Source organism: Piliocolobus tephrosceles, chromosome 10 (assembly GCF_002776525.5).
Source record: "Piliocolobus tephrosceles isolate RC106 chromosome 10, ASM277652v3, whole genome shotgun sequence".
Classification (NCBI taxonomy): Eukaryota; Metazoa; Chordata; class Mammalia; order Primates; family Cercopithecidae; genus Piliocolobus; species Piliocolobus tephrosceles.
The window spans coordinates 47,111,307-47,133,891 of record NC_045443.1 but is presented as its reverse complement, the minus strand read 5'-3'; the positions used below and the strand labels follow the sequence as shown (position 1 = coordinate 47,133,891).

The window sequence follows — 22,585 nt, the reverse complement described above, 5'->3', positions numbered from 1 at the left end:
CTCCTAGGACGATTTCCAGGGCAGGTTGGGCCTGACTCGTGTTGTAGACAGTCCAAGGTCTGGCCTGAGGGTCGCAGGTTCAGAGCAGCGGGGATCAGGGGATTTCAGACTGTTTATGTTCCAATGTCAGCTTAGGTACAGCAAGATCACTCAGATCCCCGGCCTGCTTCAGGGGGTCCTGTGCATTCCCAGGTCCTGTTCGTCTGGCCCCTCCATATCTAGGCTTTGCTTCCAAATGGGCTGACACCACACCATGCCTGTAAACCCAGAAAGTAAGTCCTCTCCTCCACTCCCACCTATCCCCTCACTCACAGAATGCAAATGTGAATAGAGTCCACTTTACCAAGGACACTGTGGACACTGCGGCCTATGGGGTTGCAGAGGGGCAGGTGGAGAAGGGGTTTATTCCACAGTGACTCAAACCACATCAGATCACAAGGCCATGGGCACCTCTGCTGTCCACCAGTGGGAATTTCCAGTGGCCCTTCACTCACTTCCTCCTGCCTCCCTGCCCTCCCCGCGCTCCCCTCCCTTCTCAGCCCCTCTCTCTCTGCTCTCCTCCTCTCAGGAGCCAAACAGATTTCACTCCTTTATCACACAAGGCAGCTTAACCAATTTTTGTGGCTACACTGGCCCTATGGTCACCTATGCCCTAGGCTTTCCCTGGCCCTACAGTCACCCATGCCCTAGGCTTTCCCGTTTTAACCCTAGCAGATAGCAAGGTATTTTCTCAAACAAAAGTGTTCCTGCCTAAGAAGAGTCTGCCAAGCTATTGAAATAACAGTCTTCCCCTCTTAACCACAGCTGGGTGTCCTGACCTCATCCCTGGCATATCTACCTGCCCACAGATGTACCCTGGTTGTTCTCAGGCTCCTCAAATGCAATCTGTCTTCAGATGTGACCTTCCTGTCTCCTGGTACCCGCCCCCCGCAACCCCCATGTTCTCCTCTTGTTTTCTCCAGCTCAGCTGGTGGCATCTGGGAAGCACCCTTGACCCTCTTCTCCCTCCTTCCCCCATCCAGGAAAAGTATCAAGTCCTGCTGATTTTGAATCCTAAATATCTCCTGACTGTGCCCTCTTTTTGCCACTCCTGCCGCCCTGCAGCCTTTAACCAGTCTCTCTGTCTGCTCCCTTGCTCCGTTCCAATCAATTTTCCATACTGCAGCCCAAGTGCTAAAATGCAAATCTGATCATGCTGCTCCCCTGCTAAAATCCTTTCCAAGCCTCCCATCCCTCTGGAAGCTCTGTGTCTGCCTTCAGGGACCCTGCGGCTCTACCTCACCTCTCCCCACCTTACCCTCTGGTTTCACCAAATGCACACTCTTGCTGGCTTCTCCTTGGAGAAAGCTCTCTCCTCTTCTTGGAGATCCCTTGCACTCCCTTTGCTTGGGTAACTCCCATCCCAAAGGTTTAGCTTTGACATCGCTTGCTCCTTTCCTGGGTGGGGACCCTTCTTCGTGCTCCCACCACACCTAAGCATTCTCCTACACTGCAGTCACCACAGGGTGCTGTCACGGTGTGAATGTGTCTCCCCAGTGAGGCAAGGCAGGAAGGCCTTTGTGGGGCAGGAACCAAGTTTTGTTCACCCCTGCATGTAGTGTCTTGCACAGAGATTGGCACAGTAAAGGCCCAATAAATATTTGTTGAATGAATGAATGAATGAATGAATGAATGAACGAACACTTCTTGACTTCCCAGGGCAGTTGACTATGCCTGCTCCATTTCAGCCTCATACTCCTACCTTCCCCGACCTGGGACTGATCCCTCTGATATCTTCAAGAGAGACATCTCAACTCTGGACCACAGGCTCTGTTCCTCCCCAATCCCTGTCTGAGTCCCAGTAACATCCCTCACCCATTCCCTTCTGTTCTCCCTGCTGTCTCGACTTCACCCTGTCCTCTCCAGGGAACTCCTGGGCATCTCACCCTGAGCAGGCTCTTGCCAGCACCCCATGGTCCTGGCTCCCTGTCCTCTCCACCCCATCCCTGCTGCATGTCTCTGTTCTCATCCTCTTCCATGCCTTTCTGCCCTCCATCTGCGCTGCTGAGCACTGCTGGAGAAACTCGCCCAGGCGTGCGGACTGCTGCCATGACAAGTTCATGGTCTCTGGCCCCAGTAGGGATCGCAGCTCTGCTCAGCAATCCTTCCACAGCTCTCCCCCCATTCTTTAAACCTCCCCCACTCTCTTCAAGTACTCGGCTCACTCTGGCTTTCTCTCAGCAGAGCACCCACCCTTGCCTCCCACCCTACCTAGAAAGCCAAGCTACCAGGCAAGACTTCTTCCCATCCTCCCTCCCAGTCAAACTCACCTGCAGCCGCCCCGTGTCCTTGCCAGCTGCCCTGTGGCCTTGAAGTAGAGGCAGCCCTTCTCCGGTGTACAAGTCGGGGTCAGGGGACCCTCCTTGGACTTCTGGCTCCCTTTGAGTGACTGGGACTCTCTCTAGGCCATTCCCAGTCTCACCTGTGGCTTTCAGGCTTCCCCTTCTCTTGACTTCTTCCCTATAAATGTGCCTGCGTAGTCGCGGAGCAGTGGAAGGTCATGGTTTGGAGTCAAGGTTCCAGTCACATATCAACTGCACAACAGCTCCCAGCCCCCGGCTACTGAAACCGCTCTGGCAAAGGCCAGCATGATTTGCTCTCCAGCCCACTGTGGCTGCTGGCCATCTCCTTCCTGACACCTTTTTCCCTGCCTTTGAGGCACATCTCCTCGCTGTCCTCCCACCTCTGTGAGGGCATCTCTGCCTCCGTGGCTGGCTCCTCTTCTGCTGATCCTTAAGCCCAGGCCTTGTCTACTCCTGGCCAATGGCCCTCACTCCCGATGAGTGTGCCTGGGCAGCCCTGTTCCCACCTGTGACTTCCACACCCTGCAGATACTGTCGACTCTCAACACTGCCTCTGGCCCAGATCTTTCTCCTGAACTCCAGACCCACTCACCTCTCACTGGACCCTCCGGCCTGCTCCTCCTCACCCCACTGTCACTCAGTCGCCTGTGTTCACTCAGGCCAGAACACAGGAATCATCGATGCTCCCCCTTCCCCCAGCCCGCAGGAAACAGGTTCCTGGTAGCTCTTTCTCATATTTGACACCTCTTTCCATCCCCACTTGCCACTGGCCCAGTGCAGCCCTTATCATCTCTCCAGGATGACTGCATTAACCTCCTTCCTGGGCTCGCAGACTGCACTACACATCTGTGCCCTTCCACACCACTCCTTTCCACTCACTGTCAGAGAGATCCTTCCAAAATGCAAAGCTCATCATGTTACTCCTCTGCTCAAAAGCTTTCAATGGCTCCCCATTGCCTCAGCATCAGGTGTGAATGCCCATGTTTAACATGTAAGGAAGCCTCCCCTCCCACTGCCCACCCTGCACCCTTTACTCCAAACAGACCAGACATAGTTCCCCAGAACGAGCCCTTTGCTATGGAGTTTGGATGCCTCTCCTTTTTGTCTCTCAAGACTTTGCTCAAGTGCAGTTCTTCTGTGAAGCCTGCCCTGATTTCCCTCTCCAGCAGAATCAGGGCAAGCTTCTTAGAGAAGCAGGACTTGAGCAAAGCCAGGGGCTGTTGTAGCCTCTGCCTCCTCAATGCCTCCACTGTTCCAGCACAGACTTCCATCCCTGGCTGGCATAGAGGAGTCATTCAATAAATGTTCAGGGGATGACAGGGCATGGCTGTGGGGGCAGCGTGGGCACTGTTCTTCCCTGGCACGGAAGGTTCCCTGGCTCGGGGCTGTTCCAGGGTAGTTCAAGGGCGCTTGTCTGCTTCCCTCACCTCAAGCAGGGCCAGTAGAGGGCTTGGTGGACAGGCACTTACCAGTCCTTTCATCTGACCTAGCCTCAGTTTCTGCCCTTGTTAAATGGGCGCCAAGTGGCAGTAACGTGGACCTGAGAGCTGCTGATGAGCCCAGTGAAAGGACTGTGAACACTGCCATGTGTATTGCACCCTAAGCAGTTGCTTAACCTCAAGATCCTCATTTATACAATAAGGATGATGCTAATAATGCCCTCCTTCCTGTGTGTAGTTAGGAGTAAATGTGCTGATACCTAGGAGAGGGCCTCCGAGTCAGAAAATGTGAATGATTAGGATTGTAACTTCCCCGTCCCCTGCTGTGAGACAGCTGTGGGGACGGGGCTGCATGGCCGCTCCAAGACAGGCACCTCAGCACCTGCCCTGGGCCCTGGAGCCTGAAAGCACTAAGTGCAGCAGCAGCCCTTGTCCCCAGCTAGCCTGGGGCTGAGTCTCCTGACCTCTGCTGGGCCTGGGACAAGGTCCTTCACCTCCTGAGGCCAGGTGGGCATTGACCAGGGCTTGCTCCAGGCCTGGCTTCCTGTCCTAGACAGCACCTGCCCAGACCCAGCCAGCACTGGGCTCTAGTGCCAAGCTTTAAGCTCACTCATGCTCACTCATGCTCAAAAACCTTTTGCCGAGGTTCCATATCTGGCTGCCTAGGGCTGCCTGTCAATGCAGCTCTGACTGAGGTCCTATCAGAGATTGGGGAAAGTAAGTGGGGTGAAGGGGAGGGGAAGGAGGAAGGTACCGGGAGAGAAGAGGAGGGAGAACACAAACTGATGGGGAGGGACTTCAAGGTGGCTTCCCGTGCCTCATATCACCGATCCCCACAAAACCTGGAAAGGTCGGGAGGTCTGATGTCCTCATCCACACGTGACGGAGGAGGAAGCTGAGGCCAAGAGGAGCGGAGAGACCTGGTCCTCCCAGCCGTCCTTCCTCCTGTCCACCCATCTCAACAACCAGCCCCCTCTGTCCGCTCTCCACCTCTCCTCCGGGTCCTCTTCCATCTCTCCCCATATCACCTTGTCCACCTCCCAGCTAGTGAGAACTGGCAGCCCCCGGGGAGAGGAGGAGGGGGAGAAAAGGGAAGGGAGCCTCCCACAGGAGAATCCAGACTCTCCCCGGGTTCCATCTTTAGGTGCAGCAGAGGTGACGGGGCCTGTGTGTGCTTATGTTGGACGGCGCACAGGTGTGCCTCTGAGAACCCGTGGAGCCAGGCTCATAGGTGTGGGCCTACGGCGGCCCTGTGAGAGAATGCTGGAGGAGGGCTGATGTGGCTTTGCACACTCGAGTGAGCGTGCGGAGGGAAGGAGATGCACACACCCAGAAGATGCAGCCCTCAGGCACGACTGAAGGTCAGTGTGTGGCCGCAAGCCCGGGTCTGTGTGGGGTGTATGCGTGCGTGCGTGTGCACGGGACTTTGTGAGCCCGCAGACCTGTCGCTCCTTCAAGATCCGACACGCAGACACAGCGACCCCTGCTGGCCACACCGCCCCAACCACGGCACTTGTCAGCCCCAAGCCCCTAGCTGGACACTTGCTTGAGGGCCAGGCGAGGCAACCTGCAAGAAGCTCAGCGCCGGTAGTCCCCTCTGACTGGGTGCCTCGCCCACCCCCGCGGGTCTGTCTCCTAAGGGTTCACTGTCCACCCTGCCGTGGTCCCCACTGGGCTGGTGGAAGAGCCCAGCCTCCTGGTCATGGCTGTGTCTGTACCTGAGTCTCCTGAAGACTGAGCGGGGAAGGGCCCCCCTCTCTTCTGCGCCTCACCCGGATAGTGGGGCGGGGGTGCATTGGGATAGGCTGCCTCAAGGTGGCTCCAGGGGACTCAAGCATGAGAGAATCCCTGTGTCCTCCACCCCACCCCCATCTGGCTAGAGCCCAGACCCAGGACTTGTGGACGAGGAAGCGCCACCCTGTGGATTCGGTGGACGACGTCTCCCCCTACTGGCCAGAGCTGGCTCTTGCAGCCCGGCTCCCCCAGCCTGGGGCAGGTTGGAAGAAGTGGGAAGGGACACGGTGGGTCGGTGGGTCGGGGGCTGCTCCTTCCCTGGGCTCCCGGGGTTCTCACGCACTGCCACGTGGTGTTTACTGTAAGCCTATGGGGCGGGCATGAGTGGCTGACTTGTAGATGTTTAGACTTTAAGTGTGGAGGAAGCTGGGTGTCTGCCGCTCCTCACCCCAGCCCCTGGGACTGCCTCTCAATGGCCAAGACCTACGGCTTCCCCCATCCCTTCTCAGTCCGTCTCCTGGCCCCGCTGGACAGGTGCTTAGGTCCAGACACCCCCAGGAGGGCAGAAGCATGTGGCTGGGGCCCCAGACTAGGCAGGTACATGTGGGTGTCTATTCACACGACTTTACTGAGCACTCACTCCAAGGCGCCTGTTTGTACAAGGGTTTTACCTCCAGACATGGTCTCATTCTCATTTTCTCCTCACGACAGCACGTGAGGTCGGAAAAAGCACCCCTGTTTTGCAGGGAAGGTCCTTAAAGCTCAGAGAGCTTATTTTGCCCCAAGTTCCGCGGCCAGATTGGAATGCAGGTAGTTACTGACTCCGGGCTGGGCTCACTGCGAAGCTGGGCTGTGTGGAGCTGTTCACTGCATGACCTCCGCCTTTTCCTCACAGAAAGCTGACCCGTCCCGGGCATCTCATGCCCTCATCCAGTCCCCACAACTATCTTGTGAGGAAAGTGGTATTTTATCCCCATTTTACAGATGAAGAGATGGAGGCTCTGAGAGTTTAAGGAGATTACCCAAGGAGTGTCTGTGACAGTGGGACAACAGCAGGCTAGGGCAGAGCTCAGGCCCAGAGAAGAGGACGGTGGGGACACTGGTGGGCCGAGGCATGAGAGAGAAGCCCTGGAAAAGGGGGCTGGGCCACATGTGGCTTTTGGGGGGGTCGGGGAGCTGCTCCCTCTGGGCACAGGCTCCCAGGAGGGCACCTTTTTGTAACATCAAGGTGCAGAGAAAGGAGCCCAGGACTGTGATGGAACCTGGCTGGTCACCCCCTTGCCATCTCGAGGGGCTGCGGTTGACTCACTCCTCCTCCACCCTGCCTGTCACACCCTGGCACTCCCCTCAAGTGCCAGCCAAACCCTCCTCAAGTGGCAGGGACTTGACATGGCTGAGGGGGAGGGTGGAGGGTGACTGCAGTGAGGACCCCTCTTTCCTGGCCTCTAGCTCTATTTTGATATTCGGTCTTCTCTCTCTCGGTCTCTCCCTGCTCTGTTCCCATCTCTCTGATTCTCTGGGCCTCCCATGGCCTCAGCCTCTCTTTCTTCCCACGGAGCACTTGTCCTGGGGTCCCCTGGTACCCCACGGAGATCGTGGTGGAGGATGTGGGATGACAAAGAGGAGAGGCAATGGGCCAGAGTGTCTCAAGGCACTCTGGGGACAGACAGAGGCGGAACGTGAGTATCAGAGATTTATTGGGTAGCCCCCACTCCAAACACCAGCAGCCCCACGCATGCATCCTCACTAGAAATAAATAAGGCAGCATTCAATGAACCAGTCTGTCTTCTTCCTAAGGAGCTCTGGGGAGGGTCTGCTGCTGCCCACCTAGGGGCTGGGATCCCTTCGGCTCTTGAGGAGGGGTGGGGGATGCAGGCTGCAGACCCACTCTTTTCTAGCCTGGCCCTTGCAGCCTGTGAGCTTGGCACTGTGTTCACAATCTCTGAGGTCTGTCCCAGAGAGACCCATCCCCAGCAGACCCTAGCCCCTGGCCCCTACCCCAGGAGTTCCACCATAGGTTCCTTCTCCCCTCTCTAACTGTGCAGCCAGGGGGACCAGCACCTCCTCCTCAGCCAAGAGGACCGGTTGTGCAAAAAGGAATCTTGTGTTAGGTACTTTTTCTTTTTTCCCCCTTGGCTCAGGGGCTGAGGGGCTGGCCCCTGCCTGACACTGGTCAGCGGGCAGTCAGCTCCATGGTCTTCTTCCGCTCCTCCCGCTGCTCCTCCCAGTCCTCGTCAGGCTCATACGTGCCTTTGATGATGGCCACACGCTCACTCAGGTTCAGGGAGTTGGGGAAGAGCAGGTAGAAGTAGAGGATGGCAGCGAGGATTGCCCCCACGATGGGCCCTACCCAGAAGACCTGGTGGAGACAGGGCAGGAGTCAGGGCGTTGAGCCCCAGACCTCGAAGACCAGATGCCCCCCACCCCACAGAGGACAGACCCATGGACCCTGAGAGGGGACAGACACGCAGACTTCCAGACCTTCAGGAAGAAAGACTTCCTCCCACCACGGGGACGGATACACACCACTCCCAGGGAAAGAGGCCTGGACCACAGACACCCAGACCCTCAAAGAAGGCAAACAGTTTCCCAGAGGGACAGGCCCCCTCCAACCACACCCGAAAGAGAAACTAATAAACCTTCAGAGGGGACATGTGGGTCCTCAGAGAGAGAGAACAGAGCACCTCTCCCCTCCACATAGGGATAGAAGCAGACCCTAGAGAGAGTGACCATGAGCTCTCAAAGGAGGGGGCAGACAGACTGTCCACAGGGGCAGACCCACAAGACCCTCTCCCAACCCTCTCAACAGGGACAGATAAATAAAACATCAGAGAGGACCAGCACACAGACACCCAGAGTGACAGATACCACATCCTCAAGGGAATTGACACAGAGCCCTTCTGCACCTCCAGCCTCTTCCCTAAGGGGGAAGAACCTCTCCCCTAAAGGGACAGATACTTACACTCCCTGTCCCCAGGGGTTCAGGCCATACAAAGCCACCTCTGGCCCTAAGGCTGAATCCCATCCCCTTTCTCTCTCAGCCACTGCTCCCTGGCCCACCCCCAAGCTCTGGGCCCACAGAATCCAGAAGATCTGGTGAGCTCTGAGCTGCCACTGCTGGGTCTCCAGGCCCTCCTCTCCAGGGAGCCAGGGGAGAGGACAGACTCACCCAGTGAGCAGGGCTGAACCGATTCATGACCACTGCAGGGCCAAAAGAACGTGCTGGGTTCATGGAGCAGCCAGTGAAGTAGATCTGGATAGAGACAGGGTGGTGGAGAGAAAGGCAACATCCCAGTCCACTCCCACAGAACCTGGACTCTCCCAAGGTTACACTGCAGTCCAGGGGCTCAGCCAGGTCTCAAACTCAGGTCTCCTGATTGCTGGGCTGGTAACCCCTCCCTCCAAGGATCCCAGCTGCCCGGTTAACCATGGACCCTTAATTATTCCCTCTTCTCTTCTCTGCTCTGAGGTTGGGTTTGATTCCTGTCCCATCCCACCTCCTACTAACTCCCATCTTTCCTCAGCCCAGAGGTTCTGGGGGGATCAATTCTGGGGCCCAGGAGGGCCAGAGTCCAGCAGCCCTAAATCCAGGCCTTAAACTCTGCTGGACTCATCAATCTGAAGTGGGCTCCGCTCTGGGGCTCCATTATTTGCCTTGAGTGCCTGCCCCACCCTCACCACAGCCCAGTGTCAGTACTGCTCACCCCGACAAGGTGGCCCAGGGTGACAGACAGGCCAATGGACAGGGCTGGGGAGCCCACAGGGCTGGTGCGACGGGAGTCAGTGGAGGCGAAGATGCAGAGTGCCAGCTGGAAGGTCAGAATCAGCTCCACCACCATGGCCTGGCCCTGCGTTGTGTTGTTGTTGAGCTGCAAGGGGATGGCGTGTTAGGACCCTGGCCACCTTCTGGCAGTATAGCCAGGGGCTCTGGGAGCAGGGCTTTTGGCGTTCAGGGACACTTAGAGCAGCTTGACACCTGGAAGCCAAGCCCCGTGGACATCACCCCGGCGAAGTCATTTGTTAAAGACACTACATTTCACAATTTACACAGGCTTGAAGCTCAGGCCTGTAGCCAAAGGGCAGAGTGTCAGGGGAGCTTTTCCTGGACATGGTCCTATCAATGGCTCTGCCCAACCCCCAGCCCCCATAAGCTGGCATTTACCCTCCATCCTGTGGGCAGCTGCCCGGTTTGCCTGCCTCACACCCCATCCCCGCCTCCTGCCCGTGTCTGGCCCCATGCCAGTGCCAACCTTAAACCCGTCTCTCCAGTGCGGCTGACTCACGGCTTGACAATGGCCGAGCAAATCCTTCTCTGTGTTTGATTAATGAACCCAGTTTGCATGGGGTTGGGGGCTGACTCTGGGGCTGCAGGAGGTGGGAGGGAGGCAGGGATGCGGGGTTGCAGGGAGGAGCACAGGTTGGGGAAAGCGGGAACCAATACTCTGAACAGAGACTGCTCTGCACTGGCACCACGTTAGGGGGTTCTTATCTATGGTTTCTAAATATGAGCCCCTTGACACCTGCTGTGGCAGGCACGACCATCCCCATGGAGGGGCTGAGAACAATGAAGCACAGACAGGCCAGGGTCACCCAAAGCCGGGTTGACAGCCCGCTTCTCTCCGGTGGTTCTACTCAACGGCTCCGCTGAGGAGATGGGAGAGGTGAGGGGCCCAGGAGGAAGGTGGGGCTCAAAGGTGAGACAGGAGGAGGCAGAAGTTTCTGGCAGGAAAGGAGGGGCAGCAGACATTGGAGAGAGACCAGGGTGGGCCAGCATGTGGGGAGGGGCAGAGGAGGTGGGCAGCCTGGAGAGTTGCCTTCCTGGCCTCCGGAGGCTCTTGCCTTCCTGGTGAAGGGTGTGGGCTGGACCACTCTAGGGCACCCCTTTTTCCAGGTGAGGTAAGAGGCCTGGTCCTGAGCCCACCCCAGGGTCTCGACTCCCAACCCCTCAGGGCACTCACCGCGTTGATGGCCAGATTGCCCCGGGCATTGAGCGGTGCCACACCGTAGAGGATGCCGGCCCCGGCAATGGCGCCCACCAGCTGGGCCGCCACGTAGAAGAAAGCCCGGAGCAACGAGATCTGGTTGCCCACCAAGAGGGCCAGGGTGATGGCAGGGTTGATGTGGCCGCCGCTCACGGGTCCCAGGGCCTGGGCCAGCGTGCCTATGGCCAGGCCAAAGGCCAGCGCGATCTGCAGGATGGTGGGCAGCGCCGACGGCCACTTGAGGGCCGAGCCCAGGCCGAAGAAGACGAAGATGAGGGTGGCCAAGAACTCGGCGAACACGGCCTTGAGGAAGGCCACGGAGCACACCTCCTTCTTCATGGTGGCCGCGGGGGCCCGGCGGCGGCGGCCGCGGCGGGGGGCGCCCGCTGGGTCGCAGGCGGCTGAGGAGGTGCAGGCGGCGGGGGCGGGGGCCTGGCTGCGTGGCGCCGCGCACTGTCCCGCGCCCACTGCGAGGCTGGCGGCCTGGCGCGGGCCCTGCTGGGGCGCGCTATATACGGGGCGGGGGGCCGGGCGCGGGGCCGGCGCGGGGGGGGAGGGGGCGGCTCCCACGCTCAGGGGCCAGCGCTGCGCGCGGGTTGGGAGGCTCCAGGCCGCCGCGGTCCCGCCGCTCCCCGCCGCCCAGCGCAACCTCGGCGCGACCCCCGCCCCCCGGCCCGGGCAGCCGCCTGCCCGTCCGGGCCACGTGACCCAGGCGGCGGTGTAGACGGGCCCCGCGTCCCGGACCCCGCGCATGATGCGCCCAGGTTGGCTCCCGCGCTCTCCTCGGTGCCGTGCGCCCCGGACTCCCTGGGAGACGGGGCTCGGTCCCGGCGCTTAGCTCCTACCTCAGGGCGTCTAGCTCCGCCGGCCTTTACCGCGCTCCGCGCGCGGGCTTCCCCTTTTCTTCTCTTCGGGCTTTGGTCCAGCTCCTCCTTTTCCTCCTGCGACCAGAGCATCCTGACCCGCCTCACCACCGGCTGGGTCGGAGTGATGCTCGTCCCGCAGGTCGGCGACGCTCACCTCCCTCACCGCCAGCGGCGGGGGCGGGCGGCCGGGCTGGGTCGTGCAGGGCGGTCCGGCCCGCCGTCGTGGGCCTCTCCCGGCCTGGGCCGGGCGAGCTTCTAGGCTTGGAAGGCTGGCGTTTTGGGAAATGTGGGCACCGTGCCAGCCTGCCCCCATGCTTTGCAATCCTCGACGCCCGGTAGCTGGGCAGTACCTGCACTAGGCAATGGACCCCTGGAGGCGCCCTCTCCCAGGCCGGGTTCCCCTTGTGGACGTGACGGGAGGGGGGTGTGACGCGAAGCCTTGAGACTATGGGAGTTGGAGTGGGGGAGCAGGGAGGGTAGAGGCGCACCACTGACCTCCCAAGCGCGGTCTTGGCGTCTCCCCTCTTCCTGCTAGAAGCCCCTCACCCTAGATCTAAGACTCTCCTTCTCTTCCTCCACCTCCCCTCAGTCTCCTTCAAACCCTCACTTGGTCTTGGTCTCTCTCCACTTGAAATCTGTTTCTGCCAGTCTTTGCGAAATCCTGTTTCTCTTTTTGTCTCTGTCTTTAGTCTCTGTCCCTCTCCGTCTGCCAGCCTCTTCCTCTCGGTCTCTCTCCGTAGGTCTCTTTCTCATTTCAGTCTCTCTGTTTTCCACCTCTCCCTCTCTCTGTCTCTCTCACACCTTCTCATCTTCTGTTTTTCCTTCCTGCCTTTTGCTGTCTTAGTGTCTCTGTCTCTTTGTCTCTCTTCATTTATCTCAGCCTGCAGTTTCTGTCTCCTGGCTATTTTCACCTTTCCTCTGCCTCTTAATTTCTGTGCCTTTTTTTGTTTCTGTCTGTTTCTACCTCATTTTCCATGTCTCTGTCTTACATGTGGTCTTTTTCAGTTTCCCCAAAGTCAAGTTTTTCTACCCCTGGTCTGGGTGACACTTTCTTCCAGTTCCCATCTCCCTTCCCTCTGAGCTTATAGCCCCTCTGTGACCTGCTACCTCCTTCCATACCACCCCCTCCCTCTTCCCACCCACTCCAGGTCGGGCATGTGGGAGTGAGGCTGGAGGGCTCTCCAGGGCTTAGAGGAGGGGGAAGACCCTTAGGATCCCGGGAGAGGAGCTGCATTAAAGGAGATCCATCCCCATGTGTGTTAGAGAAGCCCTTAGCACAGTGCTTGGCACAGAATAAGGCTCAGTAAAGTCTCCTTACATTGTGACTGTTAATTTTTAAAGCCCCTTGAGGGTTTAGTGTGGGGCTAAGCTTGGGGGAAGAGTCCAGTGGCAGGGTACAGAGGGAGCAGAGAACAGGTGCCTCCCCTGTCAGTCAAGCAGGGCTGAGGGGAGGAGCCTGCAGGAATGCTAAGGACTTGGAAGAGTGGGCTCTGGGCTCCGTGGCAGCTAAGATGCCAAAGAAAACAAGGGCCAAAGAAACCCCGCTATTGTTCCTGCCCAGTTCTGGCATTTCCTGCTGGAGCAGCTCCTCCCCCAAGTCTCTCCTCTTAAGGCCAGAGGGCCGTTTGTCCTTTCTTCCATGGGTCCCAGCGCTCTGTCCCCAGCCAATCATGCCAGTTGTATGCAGGATTTTCTTCTGGGTCTGGGGGTTGGGCTGGACAAGGACCCTGATGACCCCAGAGGTCATTGGGGGCCAGGCTTCTTCGCTGCTGAACTTGCCTCCAGTTTGCACCCTTCCACTTGCTTTCTCATCATCTCTCAAGTGCTCACAAGTGCTCACAAGAGGCTAGGCTACCAGGGGAAGCTCCAACCTGAAGATTTGAGCTAATGAGGGACTGTAAAGTCCAAGACCTTGTTCTTGACATTTTAGAGATTCAGAATATGATCTACAAAGTTAGAGGTTATAATTGGCCTCCACTGTGTGATTTCATTCCAAGCTACCCACGAAGAAACCCAGACTCAGAGGTCACTTGCCTAGGGTCACACAGTGACCTGAGATAGGAACTACAGGTTGCCACACAGACTTGGTCACCAGAAGTGGGCCTGGTGAGGCCAAAGAAGGAGACTTCATCTGTCAAGGTTACTCACATTGGGCAGCTGATTCTGTTTCCCAGGCCTGCGTCTGAGGCCCCTCCATCTCTCTAACCACTAGAATCCCTCTGTCCCTAAGTCATCACAATAAACTCCTATTATGGCTTGGAATTATCTTTGCTCAAGCACTCAGGCCCTGCCCTGCCACCTCCAGAGGAATGCCCGGGACCTTTCTTAGTTGAGAGATGGATCTCCCCATTTGTGGCAGGGGGAATTTGAATGTCTCGGGGAGAGCCCTTCCCCTCTTCTCCTGATATGGGGACCTCTGAGTTCCCTGGGAGAAGTTGAGGGCTGGGGTAGAAATGGTAGGCAGTTCCGCCTGTCTTCTGGTACCTTGGACTGTATTTGTATTGACCACTGCCACGTTGTGGAAGAACACTACTTATTGGCAAATGAGCATTTATTGAGTGCTTATTATATGCAGAGCAGTTGAAGGAAGGTAGATAGGTGAATGCCATCTAAGACCTGAAAGCAGCCCTGTCCCCAGAGGGCTTACAGTCTAGCTGGGAGGCATTGTATATATACAACATCACAGCTTAAAGATACAAAACAACATTGAAGCACCATTTGCAGGTGCAAAGTCGTTTGGCACAAAGTGGGAGTATGGGACAGCTCACAACCTTCTCTGTCCCCAGCTTGGGGACCTGGAGGTCTGTCCACCTGTCTCCACGCTGCCCTGCCTGTATGGTTTGGTGTGAGTGATCTCTGTTCTCTGACTAACCAGTGCTCTTCAAGGGCAGAAACCAGCCCCACGTTCTTTGTCCTGTCTACCCTGCTGCCCTCGCCAAGGCTCTCTGTTCACTGCAAGACAGTGGGTTGGCCTGGAAAGGTCCAGCCATGTGTTCTGGCTTCTGCAAGGGCCTCCCAGGAGGAGCCTAGGATTTGCCTCAGTGGAAAAATCATGGGATTTTGCATAAAAAGCTCTGAGTTCAAGTCTTGGCTCCACTATATACTACCTGTGAGACTTTAGACCAGTCTCTTAGCCTTGGTTTCTGAACCTGTAAAATGGGAAGAACAATATTTGCTCTACCTTTGTCATAGGGTTGGGAGATAATCACAGGGGACGATAAGGGGAAGCTTTGGAAATAGCAAAACCCTTTATGGCTGGGGACCTTTGTCCTTCCCTAACCTATCTAAAGTTTGAGGAAGATTAGATGAACCCTTGCATGCAAGGCACTCAGCACAGCAGCTGGTACACAAGAAATGCCAGGAATTGCCAATTTCCCTTCACCCCTGGAGTTCCATCACTTGGAATCCTTTTTTGACCTCTGACCCCAATGGGCAATAGAGGCTGGAAGTGGTAGGGATTTCATATTTAGTTTTGGGGGAGATGCAATCCAAGAAGTGAAACAGACATAGAGATAAATTCTTGGCTTCTTCTAGAGGAGTTTGTTGGGGTAGGTGGGGTGGGGACGAGGTGCCTGAGACACATCCATGATGGGCTCATAGCTCACTGCCTTGCTGCCTTTGAACCTCTAGAGCAAGGATACTCAGGTGCCAGGAGGACAGCTGTGGAGGTCACTTTGGTTTCTGACTCCCCCCATCTTCTGGTAGTGAGGCCAAGTGGCTGTCACTAGCTGTTGGGGGTTTGGGAGAGTCCTCTCCATAGCACCTATGGCCTGGGGCAGCCTTTTTTGGACCTCAAAGAGAGCTTTGGTCAAGGAAGACAGTAAAGAGCATAGATCAGAGGGGACACAATTACAGAGATGTTCTTATACACTGTCTTTCTTGGATGGAAGCAGAAGGGAGAAAGAGGCTAGAGACTCAGTGCCTGGTGCACAGTGGGTGCTTGGTGCAGTGTGAGATAGATACAGACAGAAGTCTTGAAGGCATGGAGGCCACAGAGAGCATGAGGGTGGGGAGTTCAAGGTATGACCCACATGTTACTTATACAGCAGGCTGGAGAGGGAAGGAGAGAATGGATGGGGCTCAGTGGTGGGAGGAAGGAGGTGGGAGAAAAGATAGGGCACACATGCAGGGTAAGGAGAGGTTAAGAGGCGGGACCAGGATGGGGCCAGCCCCAAACCCATCTCCTTCTGCCTGGATCTTGCGGGCTCCCAGGACTCTCCTTTGCTTTGGCCATCAGTGAAAGGAGGTAAGGGATGTTGAGCATCAAACTCCTTCTGCATCCTTCCCCCAGGAAGCAGAAATAATGAAAATGATTCTAGTAATGCGTGTTAATGGTATTAAGAATTACAGTTTACACAGCATCTTTACATGCGTCATCTCACTTAATCCTGGTTAATCTCATTTGAGAACAGTCGTACTGGCCTAGAAATTTAGAAGCCTGGGTTCTAGACTCAGATCTGCCTCTGCCTGGAGAAGTCATTTCTCTTCCCTGGTCCTGAGCGCAACAGGCTGCTCTATCCACAATGACTATTCAGTGGTAGGAGCCAGAAGCAGGGAATCACAGGCTGTGGAGAGGCAGAGAGAGAAGGAACAGAGGTTCCTGGGGCGGAGGAGCTGCTGCCCGAGGACTGGGGAGAATGAGATGGGTGATGGAGGGGTGTTGCCTGGTGCCCATGGTTGCATGCCTGAGTGCCTTGCCCAGCCAGCCATAGGTGTGTGCTGGGCAAGAGGGCTAACTTGCGAAACCGAGTGTCTCCTTTCAAGAAGTGTCTAGTTGCAAATCTCCACCTCTCCCAAGACAAAGGCCGGGGTCCCACAAAGGGCTTTTGTTTTCTCTGCCGAAGTGGGAGGCTAATCTCTGGATCTGGGGCACCCCTGGAGACGGGGGTTCCGGGCACACACAGCGTACACACACGTGAAGGCGTGCACACTCTTTGGAGAGGTTCTCCCTCACCACAGGTGACCAAAGATTTCCTTTTTCCAGAGGCCATTTCTAGGGGAGCTGTTCTCTGGTTGACACCTCTCTACCTCCAGCAATGAGTCTTGGCAAGCCTTGGGGCCCAGCGCTGCAGGTGGGGGACATTTTCCAGGAGGAGCCAGATTGCGGCTGGAAATCAAGGCCCTCCCTTCAGCCCTCTCAAAGTGGCCTCCTTCCCTTCCCCTGAGGATGACTGGCACCCACACTCATCCACTGCAGAAGTGGGTTTATTGCAGGTTGGGGAGGAAGGGGTGCGAGGGGAAGTGAGAAGTCCCCAGACGTGCACACTTGCACCAACGTAGGCAAACCTGTTCACACTCAGGGGCATGCACAACCCTGCACGTGAGGACAAAGGAGAACTCGGGGATGAACACACTTGCACACTAGTAAAATCAGTTGCACTCTTTCCAGAACCCCCAAGGCAGGGTCTGTACACTCCCCACCCGGTACCTGGGTGCAGGCTCTCAAGAGTTTCGCTTTTACCACCCACCTGCCTCCCTCCCCAGCTCAGTCCCCCAAGTTCCCAGTTCCCTGCAAAAGGCTGGAGGATCCACTACTGGCTGCTCACAGCCTCAGGGCAGGGGACCTGCCAGGCTCAGGGCTCCCTCCCGCAGCCTCCTCTACGCCTGCTCACAGCACTGGCCTCGGCGCGCACGTACAGGAAGCAGCTACTCTGCGCTGGGGGGCCAACTTCAGACCTCGGGGAGAGGAGGGACGGGGTGGGCCCTTCAGCCTCGGGCCTCACAAGCGTCCATCGGGGCCGGAGAGGCCGCTGACGGCCCTCAGGCCTTGGTGCCCCGTGGGAGGCTCTGCGGCGAGTGCAGCTCCACCGACTGCCGCCGCCGCACCTCGCGCTCCTCCCAGTCCGTGTCCGGCTCCAGGCCCTTCAGCACTGCTAGGCGCTCCGACAGGCTCTTGGCTGGCGGGAACAGCACGTAGTTGTAGAGGAGGGAGCCCAGGATGGCGCCCACCAGGGGTCCGATCCAGAAGACCTGGGGGCGAGCGGAGAGAGTGGCTTGGCACCCGAGCCTACACCGGCACGCGGAGCCCGCAGGCCCCGGTGGCACACTCTGCGGCCGCACCCCTCCTCCCCGCCATTAATCTAGTGAAATGCTTATTTATGTAATTAGCGACGACAACGCCAGCTGCTGGGGAAGCCTTGTCAGTGCGAGGTTAAGGGTGCGAATTTTGAAGCCACTGCCTGTGTGTGAATCCTGATTCCACCACTTAGATGCTGTGTGCACTTCAACAAGTTACTTACCGTCTCTGTGCCTTTCACTATAAGAATGCCTATCTCCTAGGGTGGTTGTGAAAATTGAATGAGTTAATGTTTGCAAAGCACTCAGAACAAGGCTCACCACATACTAAGCACCAGATAAGTGCTAAATACTATCACTTGTAGAGTTCTAAGTGCCAGACACTGCATTATCTGGGTTACACCGGTAGCCTCACTTACTGTTCCCAAGAAGCCAGTGAGGTAAGCTGTTGTCATCCTCATTCACTGTTGTGGAAACTGAGTCTTTGGCATCAGATCTGAGGGGTGGAACCCAAGGCTCCCCAGGACCAGGAGGAGTGTGGAGGGTTTGAGGTACCGCTGCTGAGCCCCCATCCCGTGCTATTCCAGCTCTTGTTCTCCCTTTAAAATGGGTTTTTAGGGAAGGGGAGGGCAGTGGGTTTCAGCCATTACCCAGTGGTCATCAAATTTGCCAGTGACGACAGCTGGAGCCAGGGAGCGGGCGGGATTCATAGAGCAGCCGGTGTAGTGGATCTGCAGTGGGAGGAGGGCATCACAGAGAGAAGGCAGGTGAGGACAGGTCAGAAGGTCCTTGTCCCGTACTGCAGTGCTTGACCTCAGCCTAAAGGGAACCCACGTGATGGACAATTAACTTCACGTTTTATTTAAAGAGCTCTGTATTCTTTTGGGGCTGGAGTGATATCTGTCCCTCTGGGGTATCTGGGAGTCAAACCTCTGGGGTGTCTGTTCCTCTTGAGAGTTCTGTGTATGTGTCCCTCTTGGGGTCTCTGTATCTGTCTCTGGAATGGTCTGTGTGTCTGTTCCTCCAGGGAGGCTGGGACCTATGGTCATGACCTACCCCCAGGAGGTGGCCCAGGGCCACGGAGAAGCCTATGGAGAGAGCAGGGGTGCCCAGGTTCTCTCCACGGCGCTCATCGGTGGAGGCAAAGATGCAGAGCACCAGCTGCAGCGTCAGGAAGAGCTCCACAGTCACCGCCTGGCCAGCTGTCGTGCTGTTGCTGAGCTGGGGACAAAGAGGCAGGTAGGGCAACACTGAGCACACTCTCTTCTCTGGCTCCATCTTCCTGTCCACCTGCAGTCAAGGCACCAGGGGGGCTCTGGGCTGGGAACCAGAACACCTGGGCTTGCCGGACACCTTAACTGGAACAACTGATCGCTTCTTCTTGGGCCCTGGCCCAAAGGCAGCCCATGATCCCCCAGGATGCCTGTGGTTTCCCTGCCAGAGGTAGGAAAACCGACTCTGTAGCCCATTAGATTGGGGGGGTGAGGTTGGGAGCCTGCAGTGTGAGAGGAAAAGGATGCTGAGATCCAGAATTTCTGTTTCCTGAAGAACAAGAAGGGAAGAGGTTTCAGCTGCCTCAGGAAGCTTTGGACTGGTTAGCAGGAAGACCTCCTCCTCTCTCTAGAACATCAGACCCTGGTGCAATGAGAGGCCCGTGGTCTTTCTTCCTGAGGTCAAATGGCTCCCAGGGACAGGGTCTAGGGACTTGGGTCTGGGGGATGGTCCTAGTGTGCCCCTTTCTGCTATGAGTCCACCATACACCTTTTCCCCTAACCCTTGTCTATTCTCCACTGCCTTTCAGGTCTCAGCTTTGCCCTGTTGGTTTGCTCCCTGCACATCTTATGGAGGTTGGGGTGAGGGCCCCGGAGCCGTGTCAGACAACGCCTCCACACCCATGTAGGTTGCCCATGGTCTCAGCAGACCCTGCCTTGGGTAAGGAGAGAACTCGGGGCTGAGTAAAGAGGTGATTTCATAACTGGGCCACACCCAGCACTGGATTTCTCCTTGGGTTTTGTCACCCTGTGCCCTACGCCCTGCCTTCTGGGACTGGGCACTACACTGAGTGGAACAGTGACAGCTCTCAGCTCCCACCCTCTTCCTCCAGGCCCTGAACCCCCACCCCTGGGTCCGAGACATCAGGTCAGAACCCTTGGGTCTCTCTAGGGTCTAACCTCAATCCCTTCTGTTGTTGTCCAATGCAGAGTCTCTAGAGGACAGTGAAAAGAGCTTTGGAAGCAGACACTTTAGAGGCCTCTGACTTGCCATGAGACTATTTAACTTGGCCTCAGTTTCTCCTTCCGCGAAATGGGATAACAAAATGGATTCTGGAGGACGGTGGGAGGACCGGAAATGACTTATTGGTTCTGTGACTTGGATCAATTGACTATTGAGCCTCAATTTGCCATTCACAATGGGGGGGGGACCACAGAAATTCTCTTATAGCATTGTACCAATGATGAGATGATAGCTGGCCTGGCATAGGGCAGGTGCATGTCAATGATTAACTTCCTGGTGGCCAGGCTGGCTCTCAGTATCCTCACAGGACATGTGGGATGGTCTTGAGCATCATCTGGCTCTCTTTAGCCTCAGGGCAAGTTGGTCCCACCACTGCCCCATTATATCCAGGCAGGGTTCTCCCCAGGTCCTCAAGGTGGTAAATGCTGAGAAGTGGCATGGAGGAGTTCTCCCAGACCTTTCTCTTCTGAGGGCCCCAGTCAGTTGTGAAATGATGGAGGAGGAGGACTGCGTTTCCCATGGCCTCTCACTGCCAGTGCCCTGCTATTACAGAAGAACTTCCTGGTCATGCTCTCAGGAAGTTCCTTTTTCAGTCTAACTGGATCTCTTCTTGCTGTAAACTGAACTAATTTTGTTCTCAGAGGAAATGAGCCCACTCCTCTGCTTGCCCACCTAGCCTTTCCTTGGCCCCTGGCCCCCAACCTTGTCACATTTTCCTCTTTAAAGAACAGAGGCTGGGTGTGGTGGCTCATACCTATAATCCTAGCACTTTGGGACGTAGAGACGGGTGGATCACTTGAGGTTAGGAGTTCGAAACCAGCCTTACCAACATGGTGAACCCTTGTCTCTACTAAAAATACAACAATTAGCTGGGCATGGTGGCACATGCTTGTAATCCCAGCTACTTGGGAGGCTGAGGCAAGAGAATGACTTGAGATGGAGGTTGCAGTGAGCTGAGATTGTACCACTGCACTCCAGCCTGGGCAACAGAATGAGACTCCATCTCAAAAACAAAACAAAACAGAGAAGTTCCCTAATTGGGATACCCCTGTCCCACAAATGAGGAAGGGCTACCTGTGCAGAGACGCGAGTGGCCACAGAGATTGTGCAGGACTTGTCAGAGACATCAGGACTCTTGTCCAGTGGCCCAGGGATGGAAGAGGCCAGGAAATACTGGAGACTGAGGCACAAAAGAGGCACTTGCTGTCCTGGCTTAGGATGGGGGTACAGAGTGAGAATTGGTCTGTTGGGAGCACAGGTCGTTCCTCCACACTCATGTCTCTTGGATTCACAGGGCCCACACAGACCTGAGAGGGAAAGGGGGTGGGACACGGGGGAAGGGACTGTGGCACCACCCTCAGCTCCCGAAGGGCCCACGGGGCCCAGTTAGCACCTGTATCACGTAATCAACAGCCAGCTTATGGGCTCCGGGGACCTCCTCAGGGTTTGGAGAAGGAAGTATGCCCATTGCTGCTTGTAGGGCTGTGGTGTGTCTGAGCCTGGCCTGTAAGGAGCACCTGCCATGGGGCCTGCAAACTCTCAAAGCAGAAGAAAGGCTGGGCCCCTCTTCTCTCTTGAGGACCCTGTCATGAGCACTCCAAGGCTCCCCGCAGCTTAGAAAGCATGTCCGCTTGGGACACTAACCCCTGCTGAGGTACATCCTGCTCCTTACTGTAATGTAGGCATTGAGTCCAACAGAAACCCAGATGAGGCTCTTCCTGCACGACGGTCAGGGTGGAAGAGGCCTGCAGTCTGTCTGCATCCTGCCTTTGCTCTGGTATCATTGCTCCTTTCATCCTGACCCTCCTATGGTGGCTATGTTCCTGACTCCAGGCTCTGTCTCTCTCTGTCTCTCTGCCTCTGTCTCCATCTCTCTCCCCACCTCACCCAGAGCCCATCCCTCCCATCTCATCCCTTACAAGGGATTCCCCAGGATCTGCCCCTTGTGGATGGCAAAGTTGTGGCTACTCACAGCATTGACAGCCAGGTCCCCGCGGATGTCTGCTGGCGTGATCTCATGGAGCAGAGCGGCTCCGGCCACAGCCCCCAGCAGCTGGGCAGCCACGTAGAAGGTGGCTCGGAGAAAGGAGACATGGCAGCCCACCAGGCAGGCCACAGTCACGGCTGGGTTGATGTGGGCCCCGCTTATATGGCCCAGAGCCTGTACCAGGGTGCCAATACCCAAGCCAAATGCCATGGCGATCTGTAGCACAGAGGGCAGGGCCTGTGGCCAGTTGAGGGCCGAGCCGAGGCCAAAGAAGACGAAGAGGAGTGTGGCCAGGAACTCTGCGAACACGGCCCTGGAGAAGGCTATGGAGCGGAGCTCCCACATGCTGCGGAGTCCTGCGTGGCTGGCCCGGCCGTCTCAGGGCCAGGAGGCTCTGGGCACTCTCTTTCGCTCTCTACCGCTCTCTTTCTCAAGGCCTCTGGGGAGGCTGGGTTGTGGGCATTTATAGGGTACTTCTATCCCAGATCTGGGCACGTGGTGGGGAGGTGGAGTCGTTGAGGCCAATACCTCTTCTTCATGGCGGCCTCTGCCCCAATGCCCCATCCCAGCCCACCCACGTGCCTATCACCCTATCTTAGCCTTCACAGCTGACTAATGTTCCCCATTTAATGAACTCCAGATAAGGACTGACGTCCCTGGTTTTCCGTGTTTGTTCCCTTGGTTACCCCAGGGCTGCTGCCCCAGGGCCTCTCCCAGCCCCCACGGGGTCTTGTGAATGGGAACCTCTGGTGGGGATTGTGCCCAGTGCCCCTCTCTCTGACTCAAACTGTTGACCAAGGCAGGGGCAATACCTCACACAAAACTAAGAGAGTACATGAGTGCTGCTCCTTCTGGTAACTGGGAAGTTCTTCTGTCAGACCTCCAGTTACTCCTGCTTCACAGGGATGGAAAACAACTGGTTGGCTTGTGACAAATTTCCAGGCCATAAAGGTTTGTGTCTTCTGTGTTCGCATTCTTGCAGCTA

The 22,585-nt window shown here is 56.6% G+C and overlaps 2 protein-coding genes across 2 annotated transcripts; both read right to left on the bottom strand.

Annotated features, from left to right (window-relative positions):
- Window positions 1–7,198: 7,198 nt before the first annotated feature.
- On the bottom strand, window positions 7,199–10,976 carry AQP5 (aquaporin 5). The gene is made up of 4 exons (XM_023211178.2): window positions 10,474–10,976; window positions 9,220–9,384; window positions 8,685–8,768; window positions 7,199–7,874 (listed from the first exon to the last, which is right to left on the bottom strand). The coding sequence occupies exons 1-4, from the start codon at window positions 10,834–10,836 to the stop codon at window positions 7,689–7,691; spliced, it is 798 nt and encodes a 265-aa protein (XP_023066946.2). The 5' UTR covers window positions 10,837–10,976; the 3' UTR covers window positions 7,199–7,688.
- Window positions 10,977–13,896: 2,920 nt separating this feature from the next.
- AQP2 (aquaporin 2) lies at window positions 13,897–22,035 on the bottom strand. The gene is made up of 4 exons (XM_023211179.2): window positions 21,586–22,035; window positions 18,435–18,599; window positions 18,029–18,109; window positions 13,897–17,333 (listed from the first exon to the last, which is right to left on the bottom strand). The coding sequence occupies exons 1-4, from the start codon at window positions 21,943–21,945 to the stop codon at window positions 17,124–17,126; spliced, it is 816 nt and encodes a 271-aa protein (XP_023066947.1). The 5' UTR covers window positions 21,946–22,035; the 3' UTR covers window positions 13,897–17,123.
- Between the last annotated feature and the right edge of the window lie 550 nt (window positions 22,036–22,585).